This window comes from Mus pahari, chromosome 3 (assembly GCF_900095145.1).
Source record: "Mus pahari chromosome 3, PAHARI_EIJ_v1.1, whole genome shotgun sequence".
In the NCBI taxonomy this organism is placed as follows: domain Eukaryota; kingdom Metazoa; phylum Chordata; class Mammalia; order Rodentia; family Muridae; genus Mus; species Mus pahari.
The window spans coordinates 12,378,231-12,390,428 of record NC_034592.1 but is presented as its reverse complement, the minus strand read 5'-3'; the positions used below and the strand labels follow the sequence as shown (position 1 = coordinate 12,390,428).

General features: G+C 51.1%; 3 protein-coding genes and 1 non-coding gene across 5 annotated transcripts in view; 2 read left to right on the top strand and 2 right to left on the bottom strand.

The window, feature by feature from the left end:
• The window catches only part of Fam166a (family with sequence similarity 166 member A), a 3,492-nt gene extending 3,124 nt beyond the window's left edge, over window positions 1–368 (bottom strand). Inside the window, exon 1 of the mRNA XM_021194955.1 lies at window positions 313–368. Coding sequence (XP_021050614.1) covers window positions 313–368 — 56 coding nt within the window. The remainder of the gene's footprint in view (window positions 1–312) is intronic.
• Window positions 369–4,171: 3,803 nt separating this feature from the next.
• On the top strand, window positions 4,172–6,275 carry Stpg3 (sperm-tail PG-rich repeat containing 3). Its single transcript, XM_021194870.1, has 6 exons — window positions 4,172–4,295; window positions 4,406–4,563; window positions 4,661–4,795; window positions 4,884–4,972; window positions 5,225–5,525; window positions 5,647–6,275. The coding sequence occupies exons 1-6, from the start codon at window positions 4,189–4,191 to the stop codon at window positions 5,778–5,780; spliced, it is 924 nt and encodes a 307-aa protein (XP_021050529.1). The 5' UTR covers window positions 4,172–4,188; the 3' UTR covers window positions 5,781–6,275.
• Window positions 6,276–7,358: 1,083 nt separating this feature from the next.
• Window positions 7,359–12,198, top strand: part of Nelfb (negative elongation factor complex member B) — an 11,667-nt gene continuing 6,827 nt past the window's right edge. The window contains exons 1-4 of one of the 2 annotated variants that reach the window (XM_021192391.1): window positions 7,359–7,746; window positions 7,971–8,134; window positions 8,306–8,405; window positions 8,740–8,970. In XM_021192391.1, coding sequence (XP_021048050.1) covers window positions 7,645–7,746; window positions 7,971–8,134; window positions 8,306–8,405; window positions 8,740–8,970 — 597 coding nt within the window. In that variant the 5' untranslated portion in view covers window positions 7,359–7,644. The remainder of the gene's footprint in view (window positions 7,747–7,970; window positions 8,135–8,305; window positions 8,406–8,739; window positions 8,971–12,198) is intronic. The other variant, XM_029536892.1, reaches the window with a different exon arrangement.
• Window positions 10,282–10,388, bottom strand: LOC115063658. Its single transcript, XR_003843544.1, has one exon. It is a non-coding gene; the product is annotated as a U6 spliceosomal RNA (small nuclear RNA).

Here is a 12,198-nt window from a genome sequence, read left to right as displayed (position 1 = left end):
TTTTTTTTTTTTGGTTTTTCGAGACAGGGTTTCTCTGTATAGCCCTGGCTGTCCTGGAACTCACTTTGTAGACCAGGCTGGCCTCGAACTCAGAAGCCCGCCTGCCTCTGCCTCCCTAGTGCTGGGATTAAAGGTGTGCGCCACCACGCCCGGCTATCCCTGGTGAGGTGATTTCTATTCCATCCTTAGTAGCCCTGCTTTGGGCCTCTTCAGCACTGGTCCTCATCCTCTTGGAGTCCAGGAAGCCCCAGCCCTACTGCACATCCCTTGCCCAGCCCCAACCTTTCTCTCTGTAGAGCTCCCAGCTCTTACCCAGGGATGTAGTGGGGTTCTGGAGTGAAGAGGTTGTGTTTCTGAGTAGCTGTCATTTGCTTTGACTCTGTCCTTGCTGGTTCAGCTCTTTCTGTGTCCACCTTCCTTCCCTGAAGAGACCAGTTGCCTGGTAACCATTGTGAAGGGGGCCAGCATTATGGACCCAGCCATCTGTTAACCCTGTGAGCACTCCCATCTCGAGCATCTCTGGTTCAGACCAGCTAGGAAGGACTTGGGCAAGGTAGGGAGTCCTGGAAGGAAGCCCTACTCACCCAGAGTTCAGGAGCCAGGAATGGGAAGTGGGTGGGCTCTCACTACCCTCAGAATTCACCCCAGGTGAAAAGCAGTCCCTACTTCATGATGGGTCTTTACCCTAGTCCTTCTCCACTGAGGAAGTCAGTACTGAGTCAGGTTTCCCAGATGGACAGCTGGGTTGACTCTCCAATGGACTTGTTCTCCTGTAGTAAGATATTTTCAGTACTTAACCAATCCTCATTCTGTTTTTTAATGTAGAAAAACTTTTGGAACTGAAAATATGGCTCAGTGATTAAGAGCACTGCCTGCTTTTTCAGAGGACCCTGGTTCAAATCCCAGCACCCAATGGTAGCTTACACCTGTCTGTAACTCCATTTCTGGGGTTTCTGACACCCTCACACAGACACATACAGGCAAAACACCTGAACCAATGAACATAAAAGAACTTTCTTTGATGTTGGTGAGATGGCTTGAAGGTAAAGAGTGCTTGTCACGAAGCCGGATGGCCTGAGTTCTGTCCCACGAACTCACCACATGAAAGAGAACCCACTTCCAAAAGTTGTCCTCAGACTTCTAACATACACTAGCAAATAAAACCCTATTTAATAACAAAAATCCTTTTTGTGTGTATGAACAGATGTGTGCGGAGCTCCGTGGTTATCTTCCAGTATTCCTCTGGAACACAGTGTTTTCTAAGGCAGGTTCTCTCATTGGTATCTGAGATTTACTGATTAAGCTAGGCTGGCTAACCATCAAGCCCAAGGATCCACCCTTCTGGCCTTCCCCAAATTTATGAAACAAATTTTTACCGGGTGTATATGTGGGCTGTGGCACTCCTGTGGAGGTCAGAGGACAGCTTTTGGGGAACTGGTTATCTCTTTTGCCTTGTGGGTTCTGGGGAGTGAAGTCAGGTTGTTAGAACTAAGCTTTTACATGTATGCTGGTGATGTAAACTAAAGTCCCCATACTTGCACATACAGCTGAACTGAACTATCTCCCTAGCTTTTAGATAGAACTTTATAACCACAAAAGGAATATAACATAAAGTGGGGGGGGGGAAGTAGCAGATTCTACTCCATGTCAAATCAACACAATGGCGGGCAGACTAAACTTTGCAACAACTGTTATGAACAGATAATTCCTCATACAAGACTCGAGAAGGGCTAGAGACAAGATGGCTCAGTGGTTAAGAGCACTTGTTGCTCTTCTAAAGTACCCTCACACTTGACTTCCAGCACTCACATGAGGTATTTCACAACTACCAATGCCCCTGGCCTCTAATCATCTGCACTCAAGTACGTAAACCTCCACACAGACACATACACATAGTTACAAGTACTAAAGATAAAAGATGAGCTGGGCATAGCGGCACCTAGCAGTTGGGAGGCAGAGGCAATCTGACCTCTGAATTTGGCCTGGTCTACTGAGAAGAGATCCAGGACAGCCAGGAAACCCTGCCTGGGGAAAAACAGCAATAAATAAATTCAGGTGATTTTTTTTATTAGTCGCATTAAAAATAAATATTTTTTAAATCTTATAAAATATTAAAAATTAACCATCCAGTACTAAATGCAAACAAGTGTTTGGAGACAAAACCAACCTACAACCTTTGAACACAAAGACTACAGTTCCACATGAATCAAATCAGCACGGCTCCAGTGCTGGCAATGGAAGTTTCCAGTGCAGGTTGCTGAGGTACACCCCAGGGCACAATTTGCTAATATAGTTCAAATCTAAGCAACACACTGCTTCCACCACCCTAAAAGAAGTGCTCTGAAACTAAAAGGTACACGTGGTGTGGGGCCAGAGAGGTGTCTGAGAGCACTTGCTGATTTGTAGAAGATCCATGTTCAATTCCCAGCACCTAGATGGTAGTTCATAACTATAGGTAACTCCACTTACAGGGGATCTGATGCCCTCTTCGGACCTCCACATCACCAGGCTTGCATGGTACACATACATATATGTAGGCAAGACACACATATCAATTCTTAAAGCAAAAGCAGATACATGTGTAACACCATCACAACTATATCTGTTTTTTTTCCTTGTTATGTAGGCCAAGCTGACCTTGAACTTGTAGTGATCCTCCTGCCTCAGCCTCCCAAGTGCTGCAATTCCAGGTGTGGGCCACCATGCCCAGCTCCACTGCAGTATGAATATGTATGCTAGGAGCCAGAGGTTGATGTTGGGAGTCTTCCACAATTGCTCCGTACCTTAGAGTTTTTGAGATATGGTTTATCTTGCAGACTCTGGAGTGCTTTGGTTCAGCTCAATGTGCTGAGGAGTGAACTCCAGGAATCCTCCTGCCTCTATCTCTCCAGATCTGGGACTGCAGAGAAGCACAGCTGGATTTTACTGCTCCTGGACATCCGACTCAGGCTGTCAGGCTTACACATGCACGGCAGGCACTTACTTCACTCATCAAGCCATTCCTACCCCCACAGCAGGTTTTTCTAAGGGAGGAACTGGAGTCACATAAATAGCAACAAAGGCTCCTTCAGAACCCTACACATCAGGTCCATTCACACCATCAATTACATTCTCAGAGGACACTGCACAGTGCAGGAGGCGGCTCCGGGCAGCCCGCGGTCCCTTTGTCCAAATCAAACTTGTTTCCTCATGTCTCCATTCGTCTATCCAGAAAAGTGTCAGTCAGGGCCAGTGCTAAAGGGAGAGAGCCAGAAAGGAATAGAGCCAGTCATGGTAGATAAGGGCTGGAAGAGGTTTTGTGGGTAAGGTCTGAGGCCTGCTTGGGTATGGCTGGGCTTAAGGTCAGTGCTAGGACAGCCAGACAACCAGCATCCGAGGCCACTCAGTATCCCTTTGTATATCTAGGCACACCTAATTCATCTAATACATTCTGGCCTTCTAGCTTTTGTGCCTGCGGGTGGAGGCAGAAGACAAGTTCTTGTAACTAGCCCCGCCTGGACTGGCAGACCGGTGGCCAGGCCTCAGTTGCTTTGCTGTGTCTCCTCAGGATGGGGTTTACTGCCCTTGCCCTCCTCAGCTGACTTTCTCCCCATGCCCTCACATGGAGCCATCTGGCAGGGCTTGGCCTGTCTCTTCTCTACCTAGGGTGGGGTCCCAAACTTCCCAGAAATACTGTTAAGAGTGGACCCAAGAGCCCACCCAGGAATGACCACACTGCTTTTGCCAGGCAGTGGTGGCGCACACCTTTAATCCCAGCACTTGGGAGGTAAAGGCAGGCAGATTTCTGAGTTCAAGGCCAGCCTGGTCTACAGAGTGAGTTCCAGGACAGCCAGGGGTACACAGAGAAACCCTGTCTCAAAAAAAACCAAAAAAAGAAAGAAAGAAAGAAAGGAAGGAAGGAAGGAAGGAAGGAAGGAAGGAAGGAAGAAAAGAAAAAACCTAAGCCCCTAGTAAAGGGAAAAAGGGCTGGGACTGGTTAGAACCTGTCTTGACCAAGGCTGACCTGGGTGACAGTCTCAGCAGGTAAGGAGGGGGTACTAAGGATGGAGGCCCTGTGGGAGAGCCCCTCCTGATCTGGACGATGTTCTTTTCTTAGGGAGCTCCCAGCAACAGAGGGGAGGGGCAGGATCCAACAGTGAGGTCACAGAGCCCAGCAGTGCCCACCGGCAAAGGCGCCCGAGCCCCAGAATGAACTTTGACCAGAAGGCTGTGAAATTCCTGGCAAATTTTTACATCAATGGAGGCAAACACTGGACTCGGGGCCCCCTGAGTCAGAAACCTCTTCATCCCACCCAGTAATTTCAGAGGGTAGTGGATGGGGGTGGGGTGGGAGTGGGGGTGGGGACGACAACCCAGTGGGAAGACCATTGGGATGGATGAACAGTGGCTCTTGGCTTCCTTGCAGGCCTAGTGCTGCTGTGTTATGGTGGGATCAGGAGCTGGAGACTGCCTGGGATGAGATGTGGCCCCCAAAGACGAAGAGATCCTCAAGTGGCTTCAGGTTAAGACTAGGCGCCCCCAATGAGTCCACTCCTATCAGCGCAGGGACTCTGAGAGAGCTGTGTGAGTGAGGGTCTTCACTCCCTCCCCAAGCCGGAATGGGGGCTGGGGAAATAGCTTTCTGAGAAGAAATGGGTCAAGAGCTTGCCTTTTGCATCAGGGCTAGAGAGACGGCCTCCAGTTCTGATGGACCTGGATGTCCCTGGCCCAGCCCAGTATGAGGTGCCCAATGTGTCTCTGCGAGAGTCCTCTCCACACCCTCAATACACCATCGGTCACAAGTACCCGGGTCGAGGTGCATGCCCCCACAACCCTGCCTATCCCGGGGGAACGGGAACCTCCTGCCCTGAAAACCTCCCCACCGACCATCCGCCCCACTGCAGAGGGTGGTGGCCGCAGGGCCTGGCAGACCATGTGGCTCCAAAGTGAAAACCCCTTCACGCAGAAGAGCGACTTCAACCGAGAGACAAAGGTAGGGACACTGTGTGGGCCAGGTAGAGGAAGAGTAAGAGAAGGGGCCGGTGTTGAAGAGAAGGTAGGGGTGTTGAAGGTGAGGAGGAGGTGAGGAAAGGAGGAGTCAGATGGCCTGTGGGAGGGGCTACATGCCTGGGTTTGGCGTAGAGGGAGAACCAGGAGGTTGGAAAGCACAAAAGCATGGATCAGGCCTAGGAGGATAGTAAGATGAAGCTGGGCAAGGAGGTTGCAGCGTCCTGACTCTTCATAGTGGCCATCGCCCGCCGAGTACACGCCGCTGAGCCAGCCTGCCTTCCCGGCCTTCAGCTTTGGAGTCCGCCATCGCTCTGCTGTCAAAATGCCGCCGCCGGAGAGTCGCTTCCGCCCAGGGATGCTCCGAGCCCGAGGTCCTTGTAGCTATACCCCGCTCTTGCCTACCTCGAAGCCCTCTGGCGAGAAGCGACCCAGCCCCAACACCTATAACATCCTTCCTGGGTACCGGCTGCAGAGCACACGCTCACCTGCCTTCTCCATGAGCCGTTCTCCAGTGTTTGCATCCTGGGTCAGCTCCTGTAAGGAAGACCTAGAAAAAGAGTCTTGGCCTGCTTGGGGTTGGAGTGGGGCTTGGGCCGCAAGGGAGGGGAGGGGAGGGATGCTGGGGTGACGACTAGGGTCAGCACACTCTCTCTGCAGCCCGAACCCCAGGTCCAGCTGCCTACTACGTGGAAGACTGCTACAACTCACGCTTCCCATCTTCGCCTGGAGTCGTTATTCAAGGAGTGCGCAGACCCAAGCGCCACGACACAGGCCCTTTCTGCACACTATAGGCCCATCCGGTATAGGCTGCAATGCTGGCCTCTCCCGAGGCTTTCCTAGGCTTCCTTTGGAACTCTTTGTCTATAGCCTGGCTCTCTGACCCTCTGGACACCCCTCACCCACTCTTCTGGCTTAGGCTGTCCAACAAGAAGAGCCTTCCCAGAGTCCCCTTCCACCCCTCTATACCGAGATGCAAATGATTCTTCTGAACTGTGGTCTCTGGTGTGCCTGGTTGCCCATCCTTTGCCTAATGGGCTGTCTTGAATATGTGGCTTCCTGCTTCCTTGGTATTTCTGGCTTTCTCTGTTCCTGCATGGCGTTCTTTACTTCAGGATTGAAATGGCAGCCTGGGAACTAACCCTAAGCTTTCTGACCCAGGATAGAATAGGAAAAGGACCCTGTGGCAATGTGGGACAACCTGATCCGGTCACCTAAGGTCCAGCATCTACCTGAGGATCAGGGCTGCTTGCTGGGCTGAGAACTATTGGGATGGGATGGGAAGTCAGAACCTGGGGCGCAGACACCTGTCTGCAGACAGCCTTGCCTAGCCCCCTGAGGTAGGACCCGGGGAATTAGCTCACCAGACACTGGCCCTACTCCCCTGGAGCCTTGACCTGAAGACTCAACTGGGTTTGGTAACTTGTGGTCTGAGAACCCACGCCCAAAGCCTTCCGCCCTAGCCTCTGCCCAATGATGGTTCCCTCAGCACTGTTGATCTGCCTTCCTACTTAGAAGGAGCCCCCCTTCAGGAGCCTCACCCTGCAGCTGGTAATAGCAGTTTCTCCAGAGCTCTCTCCATACTTTCTTCCACACCCAGACATCGATCTCACTAAAGAACATTTTTAAAGTGTATTCTATGTGCACGGTGTTTTGTTTGCTTGTGTGTGTGTGTGTGTGTGTGTGTGTGTCGTGCGTGCTTAGTGCCCAGAAGGCATTAGATTCCTTGGAACTGATGATACAGAGCTGCCACGTAGGGGCTGGAACTGAACCCAGGTCCCCTGCAATAAGCAGAAAATGTTCTTAACTGCTGAGTTACTTTCCCAGCTCTCAGAGCTGATTCTCTTTCTTTCTTCCCATCCTCCCCAGACAGGCCCTGGCTGTCTCGCAAGTTACTGTGTAAACCAGGCTAGTCCTGAACTAACAGAGAGTCTCCTGGTTCTACCTCCTAAGTGCTAGGATTAAAGATATGCATCATTGCCAAGTGTGACAGCAGAAGCCTTTAATCCCGGCACTCGGGAAGCAGAGGGTCTGAGTGTGAGGCAACCAGGTCTAAAGTGTCCATGTTTCAAGGGGAAAAAAATTGTAGTACTAAGCCCAAGCCAGAACTCGCTTAAAAAGTGACTTCATTTATGCATATAAATGCACGAATGTCTGTATACCACAAGTACGCATGGTGCTTGTGGAGGTCAGAAGAGGGCATCAGATCCCCTGGAACTGTCGGAGGTTCTGGTTCCCAGAGAGCAGACGAACTGAAAAGTTGAAAATTTCATCGTACTGACGACAGCCCGGGCTAGAGTGGATAAGGCCTCCGGAGAGGGGGTTACTCCCCATCCCCACCCCGCCCCTCGAGCGCTCTCACGACCTCTCACTGGGTAGCAAGTCGCTGCCCGGAACCTGCGGGAGGCGGAGGCGTTTTCCCGGGGCCTATTGGCTGCTGGACCTAGGCAGTCAAGGGCGGAAGTGGGAGGTGTGGGTCCGTGCAAGCAGCTCTGCCGACGCGATCTGGCCACACTGGAGGCGGCGGGCGAACGGGGCTTGGGGGGTCCTCGTGGCACCGTGGAGAGGGCTTCTGGGGCTCCGTCAGGGTCCGCTACGGCTCCAGCGGAGCGCGGCGGGGATGGGGTACACGGCCGAGCCTCCGCCGGAGCCTCCGCCATGTTCGCGGGACTCCAGGACCTGGGCGTGGCCAATGGCGAGGACCTGAAAGAGACCCTGACCAACTGCACCGAGCCTCTCAAGGCTATTGAACAGTTTCAGGTGGGCAGAAGGGGCCGGGGCAGCTAGGGAAGCTGGACACAATTCGGCGCGCTCCCGACGCTTGGATGGAGGCGCCAAGGTTCTGAGCTGGGGACCCGCTGAGTACCTCTGGGCGTTTGCCCGTTTCCGCGGTTGCTACGGCGGATCCGAGTACTCGGCATCCCTGGTACCCCAGCTGACTTGGCCAAGCAAAATGCGTACGCGTTTACCCTCTGCTTCTCCAGACAGAGAATGGTGTGTTGCTGCCTTCCCTGCAGTCGGCCCTGCCCTTCTTGGATCTACACGGGACACCGCGGCTGGAGTTCCATCAGTCAGTGTTTGATGAACTGCGTGACAAACTGCTGGAACGAGTGTCAGCTATTGCCTCTGAGGGAAAGGCAGAGGAGAGGTGGGTCTCTACCGGGAAGCGGCTTATCATTGTGAGTAGCATTGATGGGCTCCATGGCTGCACAGCCCCACTTGTTGTAGATACAACCTGGAATGGGATGTGTTTGCAGGGTTCCTCTCATACAGTTCTGCATATGGAGACCCACTTCCTTAGCTGTGCAAATCTGTGCAGGTACAAGAAGCTGGAAGACCTTCTGGAAAAGAGCTTTTCTTTGGTCAAGATGCCATCCCTACAGCCAGTGGTGATGTGTGTTATGAAACACTTGCCCAAGGTGAGAGCTGTGGGGCCAGCCTCCCAGACTGTGTTTCCTGCAGGAAGTTGCTTAGCTCTGGGCAAGTTTGATGGACTTGCCCTCCAGCAAGCTCAGGGCACCTTCTTTGTATCACACACTTCCCTTGGTGAAACATATTTATCCCTTGAAGTGCAGGGTGGGCCTTTCGTGGGAAGAGGGCTGTGGAGATTCTGGACGCCTGAATTCACTGGCTAGGAGTTGGAGGTCCATCACAGCCTGGGCTCTGTAGGGACTGTGGGCGGCTGAGGCCTCCTGGAGGGAGACTTGGCGACACAGGCACGGCTTACGGGGAGCTGTGGTGTTTACTGTGTAGGTTCCTGAGAAGAAGCTGAAGCTGGTGATGGCTGACAAGGAGTTGTACCGGGCATGTGCTGTGGAAGTGAAGAGGCAGATCTGGCAAGACAACCAGGCTCTCTTTGGTGATGAAGTCTCACCACTGTTGAAGCAGTATATCCTAGAGAAGGAGAGCACGCTCTTCAGCACAGAGCTCTCTGTCCTGCACAACTTCTTCAGCCCTTCCCCCAAGACCCGGCGCCAGGGCGAGGTGAGGTGCCTCCCAGGGCTGCGTGGCCAGTCCTTCATTCCATGCCTCTTCCCTGTGTGTAGCTTAGTTTGTTTCTATGAGCATGAGCTTGTATATAAAAAGTTGGTTGGCAGAGGTTGAGGCAGGAGGATCGCTATGAGTTTGAGGCCAACCTGAGTAACAGCAGATATCATCTCAAAAAAACCAAAAAGAAAAAAACTGAATTGAACTTTTTACCTATTATTCTTACCTCTTACTGATGTTGACATTATTCTAAGTTCAAATTTGCCACATGTGGCTTGTTATTTATTTATTTATTTGTTTGTTTTTTTGAGACAGGGTTTCTCTGTGTAGCCCTGGCTGTCCTGGAACTCACTCTGTAGACCAGACTGGCCCTGAACTCAGAAATCCACCTGCGTCTGCCTCCCAAGTGCTAGGATTAAAAGCATGTACCACCTCTGGCCACCTTGCCAGTTCTTTTTTTTTTTTTTTTAAAGATTTATTTATTATTATACATAAGTACACTGTAGCTGTCTTCAGACATGCCAGAAGAGGGTGTCAGATCCATTATGGTGGTTGTGAGCCACCATGTGGTTGCTGGGATTTGAACTTAGGACCTTCGGGAGAGCAGTCAGTGCTCTTACCTGCTGAGCCATCTCACCAGCCCACCTTGCCAGTTCTTTTTTTTTTTTTTTTTTGTTTGTTTGTTTGTTTTTTTGAGACAGGGTCTCTCTGTGTAGCCCTGGCTGTCCTGGAACTTACTTTGTAGACCAGGCTGGCCTCAAACTCAGAAATCTGCCTGCCTCTGCCTCCCGAGTGCTGGGATTAAAGGCATGCACCACCACGCCCAGCATGGGACTTTTAAAGTTATTTAGCTCTTGGGGATAAATAAGAACTAAGGGTTGAGGCTCACTAGTGATGTGTTTGTGTGTCAAGTTGACAAGGGGTCAATTGTACTGGCTAGTTTTGTGTCAACTTGACACAGCTGGAGTTATCACAGAGAAAGGAGCTTCAGTTGGGGAAATGCCTCCACAAGATCCAGCTGTAAGGCATTTTTTCCCGAGATAGGGTTTCTCTGTGTAGCCTGGCTGTCCTGGAACTCACTCTGTAGACCAGGCTGGCCTCGAACTCAGAAATCCGTCTGCCTCTGCCTCCGGAGTGCTGGGATTAAAGGTGTGCGCCACCACACCCGGCACCTTGCCAGTTCTTAAGTCAAGACTTTTTAGCTAGTTTACTTTAGACTAACACTGTTTAGTAGAAAGATAAGGTTATATAAGTCATTCAAATTTTTCTAGTGTCTGCTTTGACAAAAATAGATGAGCTCTTTTTTTCTTTAACATGGAACAGTTCATGAATCTGTGTGACATCCCTGTGTGGGGACCATGCTAATCTTCTCTGTGTTATTCCAATTTTAGTTATGTGCTAGAAGGGAGGAAGCGGAGGCAGGGGAATCACTGAGACTTGAGGGCCCACCAGTGTCAACAGACTCAAACAAACCTGCAGGTTTAGGGAGAGGCCCTTTCTCAAGTGACTAAAGTGGAGAGTGGCAGGACAGACCTGTAGGTTGGGCTTGGGGTTTGAGTTGCTGAGCTCCCAGTGGCACTCTGGCTCCTTCCCCAAGCTCTCAGGTCCCTGGGTCTTCTTGACTTGTGCTTTGACATGTCAGGCCCCAGCAGGCCTCATTCAGCCCAGTGTCTGTCCTGTGTTGATGGGGCCATTTCTTACATCCTCCGGGTTTCCTTTCCTTTCCTTTGTTTCATTCCTGTTTGGTTGGGGTTTATTACTCCTGATGAGAGTTTCCAGAGCTGACCCCTCGGATGTTGTTTGAATCCTGAGCCAAGTGGCTGGATTTAGAATTACAGTCCTCGGTGCCGTAGACCTTCCTGGATGGTCTCCACTGTCAGATTCTGCACATGGTCTGATTTATGGCACTTTGATGCTGATCTCTTTTCCTCTTGGAGACTCCTCTCAGTGCTCTGACTTCCCAGCACTGGGGACAGGCCTAGTGGATCACCTTTACAGTCTTGGCTCCAGCTGGCCATGTGGGAGGCAGGTGCCCTCTGTGTCAGGGTCACATGGTGTCTGTGCTCTGTACCTGGTGACTAGGAGAGCTTTGGACCATTCATGTGGCTTAAGTGATGTCAACAGTGAAGATTTTGTTCCTGAGACGAAGATCCAGGTCAGTCCAGGAGTTTTTGGCAGGCAGGGGTCTTGGAGAGTGAAACAACAGACCAGCCACTGACTCCTGCACCCTTCTACCTCCTCCCACTGACCTTACCTCTTGTTGAGGCTAAACTGATGCCTTTGGGCTTCCTGTGATATCTTCACTCTGGACTTAACCGCAAATGTTTCTTTGTACCGTAGACCTAAGACTCAGCTAACTGTGGCCAGTTAGCAGCTGAGTGAAAGTTCTTTGTGTTGGTGAAGACTTTTTTTTCTCCCTAGGACAGGGTTTGTCTGTGTAGTCTGAGCTGTCCTGGAACTCCCTCTAGACCAGACTGGCCTTGAACTCAGAGATCCTGCCTGTCTCTGCCTTCTGAGTATTAGGATTAAAGGCATAGACCTACTCTTTACCTGCCACCCCCCCCCAAGCTATTTGAGCTGGATTGTTTGGGTACATGCAAGGTGGGTGACGCCTGCCAAAGGAACAGGCATTTGTCCTTGCATGGCTCTTGCCTAGAGTACATGGCAAAGAAGAGCTGGATGTCCGTGTTTATGGTTTAACTCTAGAAGACAGGAAGGCAGAGAGCCCAGTGTAGCTGGATAGGCTTTAGCCTAAGCTCAGAGGCAGTGGCCATAGAGCTCGAGTGTCCTGTGCTGGGCCCTTTCTCAGGTTGGCTCTCAGCACCGCTTCTAGAATGAGGCCTCACCTCTTAATCTGGCAGGCAGGTGCTGACCAAGGGCCTTTTAGGATATCCTTGGGTTGAGTGTGGGTCTGCCACTTTGAGTAGCCAAAGCTGGCCCCCTAGAATACAGTGCCAACATTTCATGGCAGAGAAAGAAATGTCTCATGCCAAAAAGAGAGAGGCCAGCTCTGTATCCAGGACTGGGGCACTTGTATTTGTTGTGCTTGGGTGGTGCTGGGATGGGCATTTTGTTTTGTTTTAGTTTTGGGGGGGGGTTGTTGGTTTTTGTTTGTTTGTTTGGTTGGTTGGTTTTTTTTTTTTTTTTTTTTTTTTTTTTTGGTTTTTCGAGACAGGGTTTCTCTGTATAGCCCTGGCTGTCCTGGAACTCATTCTGTAGACCAGG

Coding starts and splice junctions, on each gene's coding strand:
- Stpg3 (XM_021194870.1), top strand. CDS start 4,189: ATGAACTTTGACCAGAAGGCTGTGAAATTCCTGGCAAATTTTTACATC. Junction 4,564..4,660: donor AGGGACTCTGAGAGAGCTGT/GTGAGTGAGGGT, acceptor CTTTTGCATCAG/GGCTAGAGAGACGGCCTCCA. Junction 5,526..5,646: donor TGCATCCTGGGTCAGCTCCT/GTAAGGAAGACC, acceptor CTCTCTCTGCAG/CCCGAACCCCAGGTCCAGCT.